At 38.7% G+C, this 23,537-nt stretch overlaps 1 protein-coding gene across 1 annotated transcript in view; it reads right to left on the bottom strand.

Moving 5' to 3' along the window:
• Nucleotides 1–23,537, bottom strand: part of LOC308552083 (uncharacterized protein) — a gene marked incomplete at both ends in the record, with an annotated part of 78,822 nt that overhangs the window by 15,056 nt on the left and 40,229 nt on the right. Inside the window, 5 exons of the mRNA XM_081163044.1 lie at nt 2,094–2,177; nt 6,730–6,813; nt 11,191–11,274; nt 15,217–15,300; nt 19,853–19,936. Coding sequence (XP_081019170.1) covers nt 2,094–2,177; nt 6,730–6,813; nt 11,191–11,274; nt 15,217–15,300; nt 19,853–19,936 — 420 coding nt within the window. The remainder of the gene's footprint in view (nt 1–2,093; nt 2,178–6,729; nt 6,814–11,190; nt 11,275–15,216; nt 15,301–19,852; nt 19,937–23,537) is intronic.

Here is a 23,537-nt window from a genome sequence, read left to right as displayed (position 1 = left end):
CACATATTGGGGACTGGCTTACTGAATACACCTAAGATACTTGTGATACTTAATTTTAAATAACTGTGTGCCCTCGGAGGACACTAAGAGAACAAAGAAGGAGAAGGTATGTATTTACCAAGTTCTGTCCCATCAGCCTCCATATTTACAATCCCTGGTCTCTTTATTTGGTTCCTGGCATTTGAGTAAACATCTGTTGTATCATCTTGCTGAAATACATTGGACTCCCACACAAGTATTTTGTGCTGCTACAGTCAACTGTATTACTTTTCCATATTTCATAGGCACAACAATGCAATGGTATACATATTGATTCTGCAGTTCCAATTATAGCGAAAGAACATGCGTCCCTCCTGTGTTTGGGAATTTTAGAATTCCTTGAACCCATACTCCATTTAGGGAGGGTTTCAGATTACTGGGAGCAGTCAATGGATTTCAACATAAAGAGACATTTTTTACTGTTATTGTTAAGGGAGGTCAGCTAGCCAAAGATCCCACATTTTACAAAAAATTTGGAAATTTCTTTTTCTCACCTTGACTTTGAAAGGTACGTTGGATAGATGGAACATTTTTTTTACAGTTTGTTCTATGAGGCCTTGGAATGTGCCATGCCCCCGCCTGCAGGCTTTCCTAGTTGGTGATGGGAAGTCACCACTTCATCCTACCAGGTTTCTCTTTTCCATGATGAGTTGTTTCCCATTTGTGGCTTTTATAATCATCTCTGTCTTTCCTAAATTTTATCATGTGGGGCCGGGTTATACATTATTCTGCACATATTCTACTTAGATTTCATTGAGCATGGATGTGGAAATTGATATTGACCATTGAATACGTTGAAAAATTTCAACCATTGTTTCTTCCAATGCTTTCTTTTCCCCAGTTTCTCTCTGTTCTGCTTTTGCAGCTCCCATTACTTTCAGTGCAGAGATCCTTTCTTCTGATTTTCCCAATCTACTCTTGAGCCCCTCTAGTGAATTTTACCTTACAGATATTGGAATTTCAAGGGGAAAATTTTCAGTTTTTTTATTTTCATACATCTTTTTATCTCTTTGGTGACATGTTTCTTTAATGAGCCCTTGTCACCTATATTCCTTTCACCCCTCAGCATGGGACTCTTTATTTAATATAATACTAAGTTAATCTGCATCCTACAACTGGAATATACAAAAAGTTTTTGCGGCCTGTTCTTCTCCTGTGTATAGTTCATACTTGCTGTTTCTTTGCACGTCTCCTGCATTTTGTTTTAAACCTGCACATTTTAGGCAATGTATGGTAGCAAACATGGGTACTGGGCTCCCATCCAGTTGGAGGCGTGTTGTCATTGTGTGCCTGATAATTTACTAAGTGATGAGGCAGGCCTACTGCATATTTTACTGAAATCTCAATCCCTGTAGTGTCAAGCTTCTAGTCCTGTCCCTGTGAGGGCATGGACTTGGGGCATGAACACCATCACTTTTGGATGACAGTTGTTTTGAAAGGGTCTCTTTTATGGTTTCCTTCCCTGATGGCTCTCTTAACCTTCTTACTTCCTTTGGTACCATATCCAAGATCGTGACAAAGTGTGCCAAGGACTGATCTTCCAGAAGAAGGAACACTAAGCTATACTTTAACTGTAGGCAAAAAGTGCACACAAAAAAATAGTCTCCTCAGTACGTGAGATATTAGAAATTTGCCCGATAGTTTCATCACACGGACGGAATTCATAATCAATGCAATATTGATTTTCTATATTCCACCTCTACTCCCATCAATAAGGTAGCTTTTCTGCTTTTGCAAAACCCAAGCAAGTATCCAATTGGGCCTGACAATGAAAGTGAGCAGAATAGCATTTTAAAGACTTCCCTGAAGAATACTCCCAGATCATGATAGCATTGGATTTCTGGGGATCGCTTTAAAGGGACGAGTTCTGAGATATGTATTATGTATCTAATAGTCCCTTGATGTAGCTGCTAAAGATCTACTAACTATAGGAAGGAACTATGGAGATATTTTATCATGAAATTATAGCCTATACAGACTGAAGGTCGAAGCTTTAATAAACTTTTGAGAATTTAAAAAAACCATAAATTAACTTGAGATATTCTTGTTCTTACCAGCGTGGCTCTTAGATGGTGTCTTGACTTCCCCCTTTATTATACCTCTTCCAAAAGCACCGGGTAAGTGTTCTGCATCAGGCTCTAGAGAAATAAGCAGTTTTAAATCAGTTTGTAAGGTAAATATTGACATATGTGTGTTGATGTTTGTGTGTGTGTGTGTGCATCTTGGTTTGCATGTGTACGTGCGCTTGTGTCTAGTACTCCTCTGAGTCGCAGTTTTCCACAGGAAAGAATTATACGGAAATATCTTTATTCAGAAAGAAACACTTTGAATCACTATAGCCTTTTACCATCACATAAATCTCATTGTACTGAAGGTTATCCGTGTTTAGTGATTTGACCAAGGTGACATATCCAGCTAATGACAAAATTCAATCACAAAATGAGGTCTCCTAGTTGCTTTAATGGGTCTGTGCTCGTAACATACAAACTCTTTTGAAAATTTAAAACTTCCTACAGCTGATCTGAGTCACACAACTTTCATGTGAACCAAAAGCACATTTATAGTTGAAGGGTAAACATGGAGGGGTGGGTTCAAACTCTATTACCCAGGTCAGATTGCAAATGATAGTCATCATAGTGCCAAAACCCTACCATAAGCCTGAAAGTCTTAGACCACGCCCTTGCCCTCCTTTTGTTATTTAAGTGCAAAGCAATTAGGCATTAGGTAGCATTGGAAAGGAATAACAGGTAACTTGTGTACACAGGTAAAGCTTCCATCCTCTCAGTTCTGATAACCATTAGATTTTCTACTGGGGCGGGGAAATGGCCAATTTACAGGAATATGAGCACTGGTATTGTGTCCCTATCCATTGGGAACTTTAAGTGACTTTCCTTATTGCTGTGTTTGGAAGCTACTCTCTAGGCCCAAAGGCAGAGAAATTATAATGAAATGTACTTGTAAAGACTGCATCTAATTTGGCCAGTGTGTCTCAGTGGTAGTGCGTCAGCCCATGCACCAAGAGGTCACAGGTTTGATTCCCAGTCAGGGCACATGCTCGGGTCGCTGGCCTGGTCCCCACTGGGGGCGTGCAGGGGGCAGCCCATCGCTGTTTCTCTCTCGTCGATATTTTTATGTCTCTCGCCCTCCCTCTTCGTCTTTCCAAAATCAATAAAATTATATTGAATAAAAAACGGAATCCTGCAAAAAGAACAATTAGTATGATGAGTGTGAGTCACCTACTGTGTAAGGTTTTCTGAACAAAAACACAAAACAAAATAGGTTTCAACACAAAGTGTAACTGAGACGGAAACTTGCCATGATGCAGACATCACGGACTGGAAGCCTTGCTTTGGTCAAATGACTGAGCCCACGTGTATCACCATGGTAGTACAAACATATCAACACAGCAACCTAGGCAGAGGTGAAGTCTTGATGTGGCATCCTTAGCAACGCCAAAGACACACTGGATTGGGCAGACGACTTTGCAGCAGTAAGTCATGCCATTTGTGAAAGAGACCAGTTAGAGCAACACGTGACAGGAGAAGCATTGCAGATATATTTTAATGCTTGGTCTTCCCCGAAAAAATACAATTAGAAGAATTGTTGCGTTTGAATTGAGGGAGCAAAAAATTTAGAGGATCAGAAAGGCGATAAGAGCCCTTGAGTGCAGGTTGTGCTTAACACTGCGAGCCAAAAAGGCATATGGTGGATAAACCTATAATCCATTAACAGGCACAATTTTCTTATTTCACAAAATCCTACCATTGCCTTTAAGTCTTTTTTAAAAATCCTATCGTTCTTGAAGTTACCTAATCTATTTGTTTACAATATATTTTATCGTTGAGAGTTTTACAGATGTTCGCCTGTAACATAGAACATAAATATCTACAATATTTCCATAATATATCACTTTTCAATGTCTGTTAGTTTTTCAGAGAGTTGGGCCACAATCACCATAGTCACCCTTCTGTGTATGCTGCAGATTTCTACTGTATGAATTCCAGGGCGATATAGAATTTTGGTTGCCACACAGTTTTATTCCCTCTTACCCAGTTTTCTGCTGCTGTAGTGCATATTGCGTGTGTGAATATGAGAAGCGTTACCCAAATGCTGCTTAAATGATTTATTTATGAAACTAAAATTTTTAGGGAAGCTGAGAGACAGATTTAAGGAAGGATATATTTAGGGTGTTTGCTATATAACTGCCTAATTTACAATCTCTGGTTCTTTGTTTTCTTCCTAGGGATCTAGTGTCACTTTCTGATTCATCCGTATCCTCCCCATCTTTTGTATGCAGCTTTGTGAAAAATAATATATGTCTAGAGGTGAATGTCCCAACAACATATGTTATGCTTTTAGTTCAACAGAGGTGCCTTTTAAAACAATTAAGAAAAGAGTCAGTTATCTGTTTACACGGCCTTCCATCATTCTAGAATTCTTTTGAGTGATTTGTGTGTGTGTTTTTAATTTTTTAAATTTCTATTGTGTGGATTTAAATTACTGTGTGAGATTACCTACTTTCCTTAGTATTTACTGTAGAGCAAGTCTGCCCACAATGAATTCTCCCTCCTTTTATTTATTTTGGAATCTCTTTATCTCACCTTCACTTTGGAAAATAGTTTGCCGATACAACATTCCAATTTCTCAGAATTTTCTCACCCATTTTGACCGTTCCATCCCATGCCTTTGACATCCAGAGGCTCTGATACTCTGTCACCTGCGCACCTGCCTTGGTGTGTTTTTCCTTTTCCTCAATCAGCTGTTTTTCCCTTTGTCGTTCAACATTTTTAGCATAATGGGTCTGGTTGTGGATCTCTGTGCTCATTCAACTTAGATTCCATTCATTTAGGATGCCAATGTGGTTTAATAACTTGCATTGAATACTGTTCAAGATTTCTGGCTTTCTGTCTTCACATATTTTTGCTGCTTATTTTTTCTCTACTCTCCTTCCGGTATTCCCATGACCATAAGTGTGCTGACTCTCTCTTCAGGCAAATCAAACCTTCCTTTGAAACCCTCCCTTGACTTTTTCCCCATTTTACTTATTGTATATTTCAACTCCAAAATTTGCATTTGATTCTTTCATATAAATTTTAATCTTGTGGTTGATACTACCTATTTGATGAACTGAGTTCATCATACCGTCCTTTTACTGTGCACATATTTCTTTTTTTACAAAAGGGCCATATTTGACATCCCTGCATTGAGCCATTAATTGGGTCGCTCTTTACAAGAGCGATGGCTCACCTTGGTAACTCTCCCAATGTTTCAAACATTTTCATTAGTATTATACTTGTTATGGTGATATGTAAGCAGGGATCTTTGATGTTACTCTTGTAATTGTTTTGGACTGCGTCTTAGCATGCCCATGTAAGATGACAACCTTACCTCATAAAGGTTGTGCATTATCTGATTCTCCACTCACGCACCATTCCTGTCCCTTTTCCTTACCTTTGGTCTCCCTATTCCCTGAGACACAACAATAATGAAATTAAGCCCATTGATAACCCCACATTGGCCGCTAAGTGTACAAGTGAATGGAAGAATCTCACATCTGTCCCCTATTTCAAACACTAGACATGATTAAGTTCAGGAAGGAAGGCATGACAAAAGCCCAGACAGGCCTAAAGCTAGGCCTCCTGTGGCAGTAAGCCTGGTAGGGAATACAGAGAAAGAGTTTAGAAGGACATTAATGGTGATACTACACAAAACCCAACAAGGATAAGATAGCAAAATGGCCTAAGTTTTGAAGTGGGGAAAATTTTAGTTGTTTGGATACAAGGACAAGCCAGCTACAACATTCCCTTAGGCCTAACCCTGACCCAGAGCAAGACCCTACCTCTCTTCGATACTACGAAAATGGCAGAGAAAAGTTTGAAGCTCATAGAGATCGGTTCAAGGGCTAAGGAAAAGTAGTCATCCCCATAAGCATAAAAGTGCCAGGCGAAGCAGCAAGTGCTCATGGAGAAGCTGTAGCAACTATGCCAGGAGCTCTAGCAAAGGTAGTTAGTGAAGATGGCCAAACCACAGAGCAGATTTTCAATGGAGACAAAGTAGCCTCATATTTGAAGAAGATGCCAACAGGTACCTGCATAGCTAGAGAGGAGATGTCAGTGACTACCTCTGGAATTTCAAGCAACAGGCTTACCCATATTGTTGGGATTTCATGCACCTGGAGACTTTACTGTGATGCCAATGCACGTTTGCCATTCTAAACATCCAAGGAATCGTCAGATCTATGCTCAATCTCCTGTGCCTGTGGGCTCTACTCTAATGGGAAAATCAGAGCCCTGATGACAGCATATCTGCTTACAACATAGGTTTCTGAATATTTTGGCTCATTGTTGAGAACTACCATTCAGAAACAAAGAATCCTTTCCAAAAATTGCTGCAATTGGACATGGCCCCTGCTCACCCAAGAGCTTTGATGTTGATGGGCAACGACATGAATGGTGTTGCACAACAGCTCAAACTACATCCATTCTGAAGCACATGGGTGAAAAGGAGTAATTTTGAGTCATTTCAAGTCTTATTATATTGGAAATGCGTTTTGAAATTCCAGATAGCAATAGCTCTGAAGGATGTGCACACAGTAAGTTGTAAACATTCAGCGAATGACCCATAATGATATATGCCATTAACAAAACCAGTGCTTCACAGGAGAGGTCAAAATATCTACAGTAATCTTACCACGGAGTTCAAACGCTTGGGTCTTGAGTTGTCTCTTTATTAAGCCAGTCACAAATGCTTCCGATGCATGTTCTGCATTACTCTCTAGAGAAACAGAGAGATTTCTAAGCACATCATATAATCTCTTACATACAAATCATTTGCATAAGAACATATACATATGTCTATATATTTCCATGATCGTGTGTGTATGTTGCCTGTAACTCGGTGTTTTAGTATACGGAGAAATAGTAAATCGAAATATCTGGTTGCAGGTCCACAAAACTTTAAATTGGATCAGACTGAGCAGGGATATCAGGCATATTATGGTGATGTTTGGAGGTGTTTAGTGACCTATGGAAATCCCAGGATCCAGGAAATGACAAAATTGATATCCTTTTTAGGAGCTATGCCTCATAATTCCTTAAACAGTGCTTATCCATACAAATTCTCTCTTATGCAAATTGAAATCATCCTAGAGAAATTATGATAATTAAATTACTTCCAGGCTTATATTAAATGCACACCCTTTCTGTAGGGATGTAACACATGAAGTAGAATTGAACTGTTTGTTTGCTTGCTTGCTTTTTACCACAGAGCAGTTGCTAACCATACACTGTTTCGTCCCAGAAATTTACAGGGAGCGAGAAATACTTTGACCCATCCAGGAAAATTTGTATTCTTCTTTTTTGTTCTCTAACTATAAACCACGGAGATATCAGTGATTTAAAAGAAAAAAAAAAAAAAAGGACATTGATTGGATGGAGAAAAAAATGGCCTCTGAGGTTTATTTGTCATGCAGACCTTGTGACATGCATAAAGGAAACGGTTAAGTTTGTAGCAGTACCAAGGTCCTGTTGGATCCATTTCCACTTGAGTTTTCATATGATTCAAACGTTTTCCTATAATTAGCAACTATTAACTGAGTCCAGTGACATAAAGAATGCAGGATAGGTATGAAAGAGAAATGAGTATTATGAGAGGGCTAACTAAGATTGGTGGCCTAGGTTGACTTTGGGGCCAACAGTGCCTTGGGTGGAAGTCAGATCTAGCAGACCATGCAAGCGTAGGAAACCTCTCATGGTCCTGACACTGCACAGCAGAACTCTTGCTTTCAAGAAATGGCTGAGCCCGCGAATGAATTTAAAAGTTCCCACTGTGATTCTGCCGGCCCAAAAGTTCCAGACCCCTTTCTTCACAGTGAGGGTACCGGCTGGCGTATGTATCCTTACCTAAATAAACAAAAATGTCTCATATTGGGCAGAAGTAATGTTCATTAATTGATTAGAAATATTTAGTGGAGGATACATGAGCCATTGCCACACAAACCTGGCGAAAATTAGCTGATACATTTCAGCTCCTCTGTTCTTTCTCCAATAGGTAAAGTCAGAAATACCAAGTCAAAAGAATCAGCTATGAAAGTATTCTAAGATAAGTAGGAGGCAATCAGAATAGTATTTGATGGGAAAATGCTGGAAAAACATGTAATACAGTAAGAATCACAATTTTCTTCCCAAAGAGGTCTTTCCATTGTTTTAAATCTTCTTTGATCTCTCCTGCTTTGTAGTTCAGATAGCTATTTTTATCAAAAATACAGCATTCCATTCATTTTTTCACTTCAAGTGTGAAATTCCATGTGTTTTCAAAATTTATATTCAGATGTGTGTAAAGGCCAAGTTTGACAAGTTTAGGATCCATTTCAGATTGAAACTAAGTAAACGCCAGAAACATCTAGAAATGCTACTCCTATAAAGCTGTTAGCTCTCTCCTCTTTTTGTGCTATTATTATAGAGCAGGCCCAGCTTATGTGCCAGGGATACACCTCCTGTGCATGAATGTTTGGAAACGTGAGTTGTACTAAACCCGAAATGTATATGAGCTTTCGTAAGCATGCTTCCCGAGGCTAAGATTGCTGTCTTCTCTTTGGCATATCCAAACTGCCAGCATCGTTACTCTGACCCATTTGGGTCAGAATGAAGGAAAATCAGGTTTACTTGAACACCAGCACTGCCATACCATGACAGCGTTCACCAGTGTGATAACCGAGAAGGCTACCGAGGGCGTAAAGGGCAGGTAGGGTACTCAAGTGTGTAAACTCTGGCCAAAGGGATTGTTATTCATGTCCTGGGTTGGACAGAGGCAGTCCCCATGAGATTCATCAAGATTCACAGAATTGTGCATAAACTCATTAAACTCATTTAAAACTCAATAATCATTTATTTCTGGAATTTTCCATTTGATAAATTCAATTTGTGATTGACTATGGATAGCAGAACCTGCACAAATTAAAACTGCACACACGGGTGACTGCGTTGCTGAATACACCTGAGATATTGGTGATACTCATTGTCAAATGACTGTGTGCCCTCTGAGGACACTAAGAGAAGAAGGAAGAGGAGGTATGTATTTACCAAATTCTGTTCTATTAGCCTGCGTATTTATAATTCCTGGTTCTCTTCATTTGCTTCTCAGCATTTGAGTAAACAACTGCTGTATCATCTTACTGAAATGCATTGGTCTCCCACACAATTATTTTGTGCTGCCACATTCAACTGTATTACTTTTCCATATTTCATAGGCACGACAATACAATGGTACACATATTGATTCTGCAGTTGCCTTTTGAATCAACTATGGAGGCAGAACTTGCATCCCTGCCGTGAACTGGAAGTTTAGAATTCCTTGAACCCATCCTCCATTTAGGGTGGGTTTCAGATTACTGCCTGCAGTCAATTGATTTCAACATAAAAAACTTTCTTACTACTACTGATCTGGGAGGTCTGCTAGCACACAGATCTCTCATTAATTTTGTGTGAAATTTGGGATTCTGTGTCTCTCATCTTGCCATGGAAAGATTGTTTGGCTAGATGAAACATTCTTGGAGTCATTTTTCTTCTATTGGCTGGTTGAACATGCCTTCAATTGAACTTAAGGCCTCCCCAGTTTGTGATGGGAAGTCATCTCTTCATCTTACTATGTTTTTCTTTTCCGTGATGAGTTGTTTCCCATTTGTGGCTTTAATGATCATCACTGTCTTTCCTAAATTTTATCACGAGGGACCTGTTCATATATTACTTTGCACTCATTTTCCTTAAATTTCATTGAGCATGGATGTGAAAATTGATATTGATCATTGAATATGTTTGAACAATTTCAACCACTGTTTCTTCCAATGCTTTCCCTGCCCCAGTTTCTCTCTGTTCTACTTTTACAGCTCCCATTACAGTTAGTGTAGAGATCCTTTCTTCTGATTTTTCCAATCTACTCTCGAGCCCCTCTAGTGAAATTTACCTTACAGATATTGGAAATTCAAGGGGAAAATTTTCAGTTTTTTTATTTTATTCATCTTTTTATCTCTTTGGTGATATGTTTCTTTGATGAGCCTTTGTCACCTATATTTCTTTCACCTCTCATCATGGGATTCTTTATTTAATATAACAGTAAATTATTCAGCATCCTACCACTGGAATATACAAACAGAGGTTTTGCCACCTGTTCTTCTCCTGTGTATAGTTCATTCTTGCTGTTTCTTTGCATGTCTCCTGCATTTTGTTCTAAACCTGCACATTTTAGGCAATGTGTGGTAGCAAACATGGGTACTGGGCTCCCATCCAGTTGTAGGCCTGTTGTCTCCATTCTTGGAGTCATTTTTCTTCTATTAGCTGATTCAATATGACTTCAATTGAACTTCAGGCCTCCCCCGGTGGTGTGCCTGGTAATTTACTGAGTGATGAGGCAGGCCTATTGCATATTTTACTGAAGTCTCAATCAGTGCAGTGTCAAGCTTCTAGTCCTGTCCCTGTGAGGGCATGGACTTGGGGCATGAACACCATCACTTTTGGATGACTTTTGCTTACAAAGGGTCTCTTTTATTCTCTCCTTTCCCTGGTTGTTCACTTAACCTGCCCACTTCCTTTGGTACCATATTCAGGATTGTGACAAAATGTGTCTACAACTGATCTGTCCAGACAAGGAGCACTAATCTATTCTTTGAACTTTATTAAACAAACAAACACAAGGGTCACTACTTCAACTGAGATATTAGAAATTTGCCTAATAGTGTAAACTCATGGAGGGCATTAATAGTAAATGCAATATCTATTTCTAAAATCCTCTTCTAATCCCATTGAGAAAGTAGCTTTTCAGCTTCTGCAAATGCAAAGCAACCACCAAATTGGGTCTGAAAACATAAACTGAGTGAAATGATATTTTAAAGGCTTCCATCAAGCATATTCTAAGCTCACCATAGCATTGGCATTTTGTGGATCAGGTTAAATAGACAAATTCTAAAACATGTATTATGCATCTAATTATCCATTGGGACAATTTGTAGCCCTCTACTAATTACAAGAAGAAATTATGGAGATGTTGCATCAGGTAATAATTACATACAGATACTGTGGTCTTTGAAGCTCCAAACTTAAATAAATTTCTGAGAAGACAAATAAACCATAAATAGAGAGTAAATATTCTTGTTCTTACCAGATTGTTGCTTTGATTGTGTCCTGACTTCCCCCTTTATTATACGTTTTCCAAAAGCACTGGGTAAGTGTTCTGTGTCAAGCTCTAGAGAAATAAGCAGTATTAAATAAGTTCTTTACGATAAATATTAACATATGTGTGTTGATATTTGTGTGTGTGTTGCTGTGTGTGTGTAAGTGTGCTTGTGTCTAATACCCAGCTAAATAGCAGTTTTTCTCAGAAAAAACAGTATGATGAAATACCTGTGTTTCAGCTATAAATACTTTAGAATCATTAGAGCCCTTAGCCATCACATAAGTCTCATTGTACTGAGGCTTATTTATGTTTAGGGATTTGACCAAGGTGACATATCCAGCTAATGACTAATTCAATAACAAACTGAATTAAATGATTAAATTAATCATTGCTTAAATGGGCCTTTTCTCATAACATATAAATTCTTTTGCAAATTTAAAACTTCTGAGAGAGCTGATCTTAATAGCATAACTTTCATGTGTATAAAAACACACATTTATATTGGAAAGGTAAACCTGGAGGGGTGAGTCCAAACACTGTTCCCCAGGTCAGGTTGCAAACTATAGTCATCATAGTTGCAGAACCCTAGTGTGAAGCAGCCATTCTTGGACTTGTCCAAGAATATATCCATGTCCTCCCCGCCTTTTGTTATATAAGTGTAAAACAAGTTGCCATTAGCTAGGTTTGGAAAAGAATGACAGGTAATTTGAGGACAGAGATAAAGCTTATGCCCTTTCAAATCTTATAAGCATCTACATCATCTAGCTGGAGAGGGGAAAACTGGTAATGTACAGTTTTTTGGGAATTGGTAGTATGCAATTTTCCATTTGAACTATCAGGTGATTTTGACCTTTACCTGGATTTGGAAATGACTTTCTAGCTCAATGACAAAAGCATAAAAATGTAACTTATTTGAAAATACTGCATCTTGCAGGAAGGTTAAATACAATGGTGACTCAGAGCCACCGCCTGGGTAAAATTTTCTGGGAAAACAAGCAAACAAACAAACTCACACAAACAAAAAAGTGGTTCCAATGCAAAATGTAGCTGAGACAGAAACTTGTCATGATGCAGGTATCATATAATGAAAGCCTTGTTTTGGTGAAATGACTGAGCCCATGAATATCAACATGGTAGTACAAATATACCACCCTAGCAATCTAAGTAGAGGTGAAGTCAGGATATGGCATCATTAGCAAAGCAAAAGACACACTGGATTGGGCAGAAAAACATTCCTACAGTAAGTTATGATATCTGTCAAAGTAATATTGGTTACGGCAACACAGGACAGGAGAACCTTAGGTGGCATATTTTATTTTGACAAATACGTTGAGAGGAATTGATTCACTTGAAGTGAGGGAGCAAAAATATTTAAATAATCACAAAGGCAATGAGATGTCCCCAAAGTACAGATTGGCATTAACAGTGTGAGAAGAAAGGTATGCTGTGGAGAATCTATAATCTATTAAGAGGTAGAATATTTTATTACACAAAATTGGACCATGGCGTTTAAGTCTTCTTTTAAAAAATACAATTTTTTTAAGGTATCTAAGCTATTTTATAAAAACACATAGAACATAGTTCTGTACAATATTCCCATATTAAATGACTTTTCAATGGTTGTTAGTAGTTCAGAGAGATGAGTCACAATCACTATAGTCACCCTTCAGTATATGCTGCATATTTATACTAAATAAATTCCAGGGTAATATAGAATTGTGGTAAACGCTGGCCAAAGGGATTATTATTCACGTCCTGGGTGGGACAGAAGCAGTCTCCATGAGATTCATCATGATTCACAGAATAGTGCATAAAATCAAATTTAAAAATCATTAATCATTTATTTCTGGGGTTTTCCTCTTGATAAATTTGATTCATGATTGGCCATGGGGGGCAGATACTGGATAAGTTAAAATTGCACATATTGGGGACTGGCTTACTGAATACACCTAAGATACTTGTGATACTTAATTTTAAATAACTGTGTGCCCTCGGAGGACACTAAGAGAACAAAGAAGGAGAAGGTATGTATTTACCAAGTTCTGTCCCATCAGCCTCCATATTTATAATCCCTGGTCTCTTTATTTGGTTCCTGGCATTTGAGTAAACATCTGTTGTATCATCTTGCTGAAATACATTGGACTCCCACACAAGTATTTTGTGCTGCTACAGTCAACTGTATTACTTTTCCATATTTCATAGGCACAACAATGCAATGGTATACATATTGATTCTGCAGTTCCAATTATAGCGAAAGAACATGCGTCCCTCCTGTGTTTGGGAATTTTAGAATTCCTTGAACCCATACTCCATTTAGGGAGGGTTTCAGATTACTGGGAGCAGTCAATGGATTTCAACATAAAGAGACATTTTTTACTGTTATTGTTAAGGGAGGTCAGCTAGCCAAAGATCCCACATTTTACAAAAAATTTGGAAATTTCTTTTTCTCACCTTGACTTTGAAAGGTACGTTGGATAGATGGAACATTTTTTTTACAGTTTGTTCTATGAGGCCTTGGAATGTGCCATGCCCCCGCCTGCAGGCTTTCCTAGTTGGTGATGGGAAGTCACCACTTCATCCTACCAGGTTTCTCTTTTCCATGATGAGTTGTTTCCCATTTGTGGCTTTTATAATCATCTCTGTCTTTCCTAAATTTTATCATGTGGGGCCGGGTTATACATTATTCTGCACATATTCTACTTAGATTTCATTGAGCATGGATGTGGAAATTGATATTGACCATTGAATACGTTGAAAAATTTCAACCATTGTTTCTTCCAATGCTTTCTTTTCCCCAGTTTCTCTCTGTTCTGCTTTTGCAGCTCCCATTACTTTCAGTGCAGAGATCCTTTCTTCTGATTTTCCCAATCTACTCTTGAGCCCCTCTAGTGAATTTTACCTTACAGATATTGGAATTTCAAGGGGAAAATTTTCAGTTTTTTTATTTTCATACATCTTTTTATCTCTTTGGTGACATGTTTCTTTAATGAGCCCTTGTCACCTATATTCCTTTCACCCCTCAGCATGGGACTCTTTATTTAATATAATACTAAGTTAATCTGCATCCTACAACTGGAATATACAAAAAGTTTTTGCGGCCTGTTCTTCTCCTGTGTATAGTTCATACTTGCTGTTTCTTTGCACGTCTCCTGCATTTTGTTTTAAACCTGCACATTTTAGGCAATGTATGGTAGCAAACATGGGTACTGGGCTCCCATCCAGTTGGAGGCGTGTTGTCATTGTGTGCCTGATAATTTACTAAGTGATGAGGCAGGCCTACTGCATATTTTACTGAAATCTCAATCCCTGTAGTGTCAAGCTTCTAGTCCTGTCCCTGTGAGGGCATGGACTTGGGGCATGAACACCATCACTTTTGGATGACAGTTGTTTTGAAAGGGTCTCTTTTATGGTTTCCTTCCCTGATGGCTCTCTTAACCTTCTTACTTCCTTTGGTACCATATCCAAGATCGTGACAAAGTGTGCCAAGGACTGATCTTCCAGAAGAAGGAACACTAAGCTATACTTTAACTGTAGGCAAAAAGTGCACACAAAAAAATAGTCTCCTCAGTACGTGAGATATTAGAAATTTGCCCGATAGTTTCATCACACGGACGGAATTCATAATCAATGCAATATTGATTTTCTATATTCCACCTCTACTCCCATCAATAAGGTAGCTTTTCTGCTTTTGCAAAACCCAAGCAAGTATCCAATTGGGCCTGACAATGAAAGTGAGCAGAATAGCATTTTAAAGACTTCCCTGAAGAATACTCCCAGATCATGATAGCATTGGATTTCTGGGGATCGCTTTAAAGGGACGAGTTCTGAGATATGTATTATGTATCTAATAGTCCCTTGATGTAGCTGCTAAAGATCTACTAACTATAGGAAGGAACTATGGAGATATTTTATCATGAAATTATAGCCTATACAGACTGAAGGTCGAAGCTTTAATAAACTTTTGAGAATTTAAAAAAACCATAAATTAACTTGAGATATTCTTGTTCTTACCAGCGTGGCTCTTAGATGGTGTCTTGACTTCCCCCTTTATTATACCTCTTCCAAAAGCACCGGGTAAGTGTTCTGCATCAGGCTCTAGAGAAATAAGCAGTTTTAAATCAGTTTGTAAGGTAAATATTGACATATGTGTGTTGATGTTTGTGTGTGTGTGTGTGCATCTTGGTTTGCATGTGTACGTGCGCTTGTGTCTAGTACTCCTCTGAGTCGCAGTTTTCCACAGGAAAGAATTATACGGAAATATCTTTATTCAGAAAGAAACACTTTGAATCACTATAGCCTTTTACCATCACATAAATCTCATTGTACTGAAGGTTATCCGTGTTTAGTGATTTGACCAAGGTGACATATCCAGCTAATGACAAAATTCAATCACAAAATGAGGTCTCCTAGTTGCTTTAATGGGTCTGTGCTCGTAACATACAAACTCTTTTGAAAATTTAAAACTTCCTACAGCTGATCTGAGTCACACAACTTTCATGTGAACCAAAAGCACATTTATAGTTGAAGGGTAAACATGGAGGGGTGGGTTCAAACTCTATTACCCAGGTCAGATTGCAAATGATAGTCATCATAGTGCCAAAACCCTACCATAAGCCTGAAAGTCTTAGACCACGCCCTTGCCCTCCTTTTGTTATTTAAGTGCAAAGCAATTAGGCATTAGGTAGCATTGGAAAGGAATAACAGGTAACTTGTGTACACAGGTAAAGCTTCCATCCTCTCAGTTCTGATAACCATTAGATTTTCTACTGGGGCGGGGAAATGGCCAATTTACAGGAATATGAGCACTGGTATTGTGTCCCTATCCATTGGGAACTTTAAGTGACTTTCCTTATTGCTGTGTTTGGAAGCTACTCTCTAGGCCCAAAGGCAGAGAAATTATAATGAAATGTACTTGTAAAGACTGCATCTAATTTGGCCAGTGTGTCTCAGTGGTAGTGCGTCAGCCCATGCACCAAGAGGTCACAGGTTTGATTCCCAGTCAGGGCACATGCTCGGGTCGCTGGCCTGGTCCCCACTGGGGGCGTGCAGGGGGCAGCCCATCGCTGTTTCTCTCTCGTCGATATTTTTATGTCTCTCGCCCTCCCTCTTCGTCTTTCCAAAATCAATAAAATTATATTGAATAAAAAACGGAATCCTGCAAAAAGAACAATTAGTATGATGAGTGTGAGTCACCTACTGTGTAAGGTTTTCTGAACAAAAACACAAAACAAAATAGGTTTCAACACAAAGTGTAACTGAGACGGAAACTTGCCATGATGCAGACATCACGGACTGGAAGCCTTGCTTTGGTCAAATGACTGAGCCCACGTGTATCACCATGGTAGTACAAACATATCAACACAGCAACCTAGGCAGAGGTGAAGTCTTGATGTGGCATCCTTAGCAACGCCAAAGACACACTGGATTGGGCAGACGACTTTGCAGCAGTAAGTCATGCCATTTGTGAAAGAGACCAGTTAGAGCAACACGTGACAGGAGAAGCATTGCAGATATATTTTAATGCTTGGTCTTCCCCGAAAAAATACAATTAGAAGAATTGTTGCGTTTGAATTGAGGGAGCAAAAAATTTAGAGGATCAGAAAGGCGATAAGAGCCCTTGAGTGCAGGTTGTGCTTAACACTGCGAGCCAAAAAGGCATATGGTGGATAAACCTATAATCCATTAACAGGCACAATTTTCTTATTTCACAAAATCCTACCATTGCCTTTAAGTCTTTTTTAAAAATCCTATCGTTCTTGAAGTTACCTAATCTATTTGTTTACAATATATTTTATCGTTGAGAGTTTTACAGATGTTCGCCTGTAACATAGAACATAAATATCTACAATATTTCCATAATATATCACTTTTCAATGTCTGTTAGTTTTTCAGAGAGTTGGGCCACAATCACCATAGTCACCCTTCTGTGTATGCTGCAGATTTCTACTGTATGAATTCCAGGGCGATATAGAATTTTGGTTGCCACACAGTTTTATTCCCTCTTACCCAGTTTTCTGCTGCTGTAGTGCATATTGCGTGTGTGAATATGAGAAGCGTTACCCAAATGCTGCTTAAATGATTTATTTATGAAACTAAAATTTTTAGGGAAGCTGAGAGACAGATTTAAGGAAGGATATATTTAGGGTGTTTGCTATATAACTGCCTAATTTACAATCTCTGGTTCTTTGTTTTCTTCCTAGGGATCTAGTGTCACTTTCTGATTCATCCGTATCCTCCCCATCTTTTGTATGCAGCTTTGTGAAAAATAATATATGTCTAGAGGTGAATGTCCCAACAACATATGTTATGCTTTTAGTTCAACAGAGGTGCCTTTTAAAACAATTAAGAAAAGAGTCAGTTATCTGTTTACACGGCCTTCCATCATTCTAGAATTCTTTTGAGTGATTTGTGTGTGTGTTTTTAATTTTTTAAATTTCTATTGTGTGGATTTAAATTACTGTGTGAGATTACCTACTTTCCTTAGTATTTACTGTAGAGCAAGTCTGCCCACAATGAATTCTCCCTCCTTTTATTTATTTTGGAATCTCTTTATCTCACCTTCACTTTGGAAAATAGTTTGCCGATACAACATTCCAATTTCTCAGAATTTTCTCACCCATTTTGACCGTTCCATCCCATGCCTTTGACATCCAGAGGCTCTGATACTCTGTCACCTGCGCACCTGCCTTGGTGTGTTTTTCCTTTTCCTCAATCAGCTGTTTTTCCCTTTGTCGTTCAACATTTTTAGCATAATGGGTCTGGTTGTGGATCTCTGTGCTCATTCAACTTAGATTCCATTCATTTAGGATGCCAATGTGGTTTAATAACTTGCATTGAATACTGTTCAAGATTTCTGGCTTTCTGTCTTCACATATTTTTGCTGCTTATTTTTTCTCTACTCTCCTTCCGGTATTCCCATGACCATAAGTGTGCTGACTCTCTCTTCAGGCAAATCAAACCTTCCTTTGAAACCCTCCCTTGACTTTTTCCCCATTTTACTTATTGTATATTTCAACTCCAAAATTTGCATTTGATTCTTTCATATAAATTTTAATCTTGTGGTTGATACTACCTATTTGATGAACTGAGTTCATCATACCGTCCTTTTACTGTGCACATATTTCTTTTTTTACAAAAGGGCCATATTTGACATCCCTGCATTGAGCCATTAATTGGGTCGCTCTTTACAAGAGCGATGGCTCACCTTGGTAACTCTCCCAATGTTTCAAACATTTTCATTAGTATTATACTTGTTATGGTGATATGTAAGCAGGGATCTTTGATGTTACTCTTGTAATTGTTTTGGACTGCGTCTTAGCATGCCCATGTAAGATGACAACCTTACCTCATAAAGGTTGTGCATTATCTGATTCTCCACTCACGCACCATTCCTGTCCCTTTTCCTTACCTTTGGTCTCCCTATTCCCTGAGACACAACAATAATGAAATTAAGCCCATTGATAACCCCACATTGGCCGCTAAGTGTACAAGTGAATGGAAGAATCTCACATCTGTCCCCTATTTCAAACACTAGACATGATTAAGTTCAGGAAGGAAGGCATGACAAAAGCCCAGACAGGCCTAAAGCTAGGCCTCCTGTGGCAGTAAGCCTGGTAGGGAATACAGAGAAAGAGTTTAGAAGGACATTAATGGTGATACTACACAAAACCCAACAAGGATAAGATAGCAAAATGGCCTAAGTTTTGAAGTGGGGAAAATTTTAGTTGTTTGGATACAAGGACAAGCCAGCTACAACATTCCCTTAGGCCTAACCCTGACCCAGAGCAAGACCCTACCTCTCTTCGATACTACGAAAATGGCAGAGAAAAGTTTGAAGCTCATAGAGATCGGTTCAAGGGCTAAGGAAAAGTAGTCATCCCCATAAGCATAAAAGTGCCAGGCGAAGCAGCAAGTGCTCATGGAGAAGCTGTAGCAACTATGCCAGGAGCTCTAGCAAAGGTAGTTAGTGAAGATGGCCAAACCACAGAGCAGATTTTCAATGGAGACAAAGTAGCCTCATATTTGAAGAAGATGCCAACAGGTACCTGCATAGCTAGAGAGGAGATGTCAGTGACTACCTCTGGAATTTCAAGCAACAGGCTTACCCATATTGTTGGGATTTCATGCACCTGGAGACTTTACTGTGATGCCAATGCACGTTTGCCATTCTAAACATCCAAGGAATCGTCAGATCTATGCTCAATCTCCTGTGCCTGTGGGCTCTACTCTAATGGGAAAATCAGAGCCCTGATGACAGCATATCTGCTTACAACATAGGTTTCTGAATATTTTGGCTCATTGTTGAGAACTACCATTCAGAAACAAAGAATCCTTTCCAAAAATTGCTGCAATTGGACATGGCCCCTGCTCACCCAAGAGCTTTGATGTTGATGGGCAACGACATGAATGGTGTTGCACAACAGCTCAAACTACATCCATTCTGAAGCACATGGGTGAAAAGGAGTAATTTTGAGTCATTTCAAGTCTTATTATATTGGAAATGCGTTTTGAAATTCCAGATAGCAATAGCTCTGAAGGATGTGCACACAGTAAGTTGTAAACATTCAGCGAATGACCCATAATGATATATGCCATTAACAAAACCAGTGCTTCACAGGAGAGGTCAAAATATCTACAGTAATCTTACCACGGAGTTCAAACGCTTGGGTCTTGAGTTGTCTCTTTATTAAGCCAGTCACAAATGCTTCCGATGCATGTTCTGCATTACTCTCTAGAGAAACAGAGAGATTTCTAAGCACATCATATAATCTCTTACATACAAATCATTTGCATAAGAACATATACATATGTCTATATATTTCCATGATCGTGTGTGTATGTTGCCTGTAACTCGGTGTTTTAGTATACGGAGAAATAGTAAATCGAAATATCTGGTTGCAGGTCCACAAAACTTTAAATTGGATCAGACTGAGCAGGGATATCAGGCATATTATGGTGATGTTTGGAGGTGTTTAGTGACCTATGGAAATCCCAGGATCCAGGAAATGACAAAATTGATATCCTTTTTAGGAGCTATGCCTCATAATTCCTTAAACAGTGCTTATCCATACAAATTCTCTCTTATGCAAATTGAAATCATCCTAGAGAAATTATGATAATTAAATTACTTCCAGGCTTATATTAAATGCACACCCTTTCTGTAGGGATGTAACACATGAAGTAGAATTGAACTGTTTGTTTGCTTGCTTGCTTTTTACCACAGAGCAGTTGCTAACCATACACTGTTTCGTCCCAGAAATTTACAGGGAGCGAGAAATACTTTGACCCATCCAGGAAAATTTGTATTCTTCTTTTTTGTTCTCTAACTATAAACCACGGAGATATCAGTGATTTAAAAGAAAAAAAAAAAAAAAGGACATTGATTGGATGGAGAAAAAAATGGCCTCTGAGGTTTATTTGTCATGCAGACCTTGTGACATGCATAAAGGAAACGGTTAAGTTTGTACCAGTACCAACGTCCTGTTGGATCCATTTCCACTTGAGTTTTCATATGATTCAAACGTTTTCCTATAATTAGCAACTATTAACTGAGTCCAGTGACATAAAGAATGCAGGATAGGTATGAAAGAGAAATGAGTATTATGAGAGGGCTAACTAAGATTGGTGGCCTAGGTTGACTTTGGGGCCAACAGTGCCTTGGGTGGAAGTCAGATCTAGCAGACCATGCAAGCGTAGGAAACCTCTCATGGTCCTGACACTGCACAGCAGAACTCTTGCTTTCAAGAAATGGCTGAGCCCGCGAATGAATTTAAAAGTTCCCACTGTGATTCTGCCGGCCCAAAAGTTCCAGACCCCTTTCTTCACAGTGAGGGTACCGGCTGGCGTATGTATCCTTACCTAAATAAACAAAAATGTCTCATATTGGGCAGAAGTAATGTTCATTAATTGATTAGAAATATTTAGTGGAGGATACATGAGCCATTGCCACACAAACCTGGCGAAAATTAGCTGATACATTTCAGCTCCTCTGTTCTTTCTCCAATAGGTAAAGTCAGAAATACCAAGTCAAAAGAATCAGCTATGAACGTATTCTAAGATAAGTAGGAGGCAATCAGAATAGTATTTGATGGGAAAATGCTGGAAAAACATGTAATACAGTAAGAATCACAATTTTCTTCCCAAAGAGGTCTTTCCATTGTTTTAAATCTTCTTTGATCTCTCCTGCTTTGTAGTTCAGATAGCTATTTTTATCAAAAATACAGCATTCCATTCATTTTTTCACTTCAAGTGTGAAATTCCATGTGTTTTCAAAATTTATATTCAGATGTGTGTAAAGGCCAAGTTTGACAAGTTTAGGATCCATTTCAGATTGAAACTAAGTAAACGCCAGAAACATCTAGAAATGCTACTCCTATAAAGCTGTTAGCTCTCTCCTCTTTTTGTGCTATTATTATAGAGCAGGCCCAGCTTATGTGCCAGGGATACACCTCCTGTGCATGAATGTTTGGAAACGTGAGTTGTACTAAACCCGAAATGTATATGAGCTTTCGTAAGCATGCTTCCCGAGGCTAAGATTGCTGTCTTCTCTTTGGCATATCCAAACTGCCAGCATCGTTACTCTGACCCATTTGGGTCAGAATGAAGGAAAATCAGGTTTACTTGAACACCAGCACTGCCATACCATGACAGCGTTCACCAGTGTGATAACCGAGAAGGCTACCGAGGGCGTAAAGGGCAGGTAGGGTACTCAAGTGTGTAAACTCTGGCCAAAGGGATTGTTATTCATGTCCTGGGTTGGACAGAGGCAGTCCCCATGAGATTCATCAAGATTCACAGAATTGTGCATAAACTCATTAAACTCATTTAAAACTCAATAATCATTTATTTCTGGAATTTTCCATTTGATAAATTCAATTTGTGATTGACTATGGATAGCAGAACCTGCACAAATTAAAACTGCACACACGGGTGACTGCGTTGCTGAATACACCTGAGATATTGGTGATACTCATTGTCAAATGACTGTGTGCCCTCTGAGGACACTAAGAGAAGAAGGAAGAGGAGGTATGTATTTACCAAATTCTGTTCTATTAGCCTGCGTATTTATAATTCCTGGTTCTCTTCATTTGCTTCTCAGCATTTGAGTAAACAACTGCTGTATCATCTTACTGAAATGCATTGGTCTCCCACACAATTATTTTGTGCTGCCACATTCAACTGTATTACTTTTCCATATTTCATAGGCACGACAATACAATGGTACACATATTGATTCTGCAGTTGCCTTTTGAATCAACTATGGAGGCAGAACTTGCATCCCTGCCGTGAACTGGAAGTTTAGAATTCCTTGAACCCATCCTCCATTTAGGGTGGGTTTCAGATTACTGCCTGCAGTCAATTGATTTCAACATAAAAAACTTTCTTACTACTACTGATCTGGGAGGTCTGCTAGCACACAGATCTCTCATTAATTTTGTGTGAAATTTGGGATTCTGTGTCTCTCATCTTGCCATGGAAAGATTGTTTGGCTAGATGAAACATTCTTGGAGTCATTTTTCTTCTATTGGCTGGTTGAACATGCCTTCAATTGAACTTAAGGCCTCCCCAGTTTGTGATGGGAAGTCATCTCTTCATCTTACTATGTTTTTCTTTTCCGTGATGAGTTGTTTCCCATTTGTGGCTTTAATGATCATCACTGTCTTTCCTAAATTTTATCACGAGGGACCTGTTCATATATTACTTTGCACTCATTTTCCTTAAATTTCATTGAGCATGGATGTGAAAATTGATATTGATCATTGAATATGTTTGAACAATTTCAACCACTGTTTCTTCCAATGCTTTCCCTGCCCCAGTTTCTCTCTGTTCTACTTTTACAGCTCCCATTACAGTTAGTGTAGAGATCCTTTCTTCTGATTTTTCCAATCTACTCTCGAGCCCCTCTAGTGAAATTTACCTTACAGATATTGGAAATTCAAGGGGAAAATTTTCAGTTTTTTTATTTTATTCATCTTTTTATCTCTTTGGTGATATGTTTCTTTGATGAGCCTTTGTCACCTATATTTCTTTCACCTCTCATCATGGGATTCTTTATTTAATATAACAGTAAATTATTCAGCATCCTACCACTGGAATATACAAACAGAGGTTTTGCCACCTGTTCTTCTCCTGTGTATAGTTCATTCTTGCTGTTTCTTTGCATGTCTCCTGCATTTTGTTCTAAACCTGCACATTTTAGGCAATGTGTGGTAGCAAACATGGGTACTGGGCTCCCATCCAGTTGTAGGCCTGTTGTCTCCATTCTTGGAGTCATTTTTCTTCTATTAGCTGATTCAATATGACTTCAATTGAACTTCAGGCCTCCCCCGGTG

Source organism: Miniopterus schreibersii, assembly GCF_964146895.1.
Source record: "Miniopterus schreibersii genome assembly, contig: HAP1_SCAFFOLD_172, whole genome shotgun sequence".
In the NCBI taxonomy this organism is placed as follows: domain Eukaryota; kingdom Metazoa; phylum Chordata; class Mammalia; order Chiroptera; family Miniopteridae; genus Miniopterus; species Miniopterus schreibersii.
This window is presented reverse-complemented; position numbering and strand designations above follow the sequence as displayed.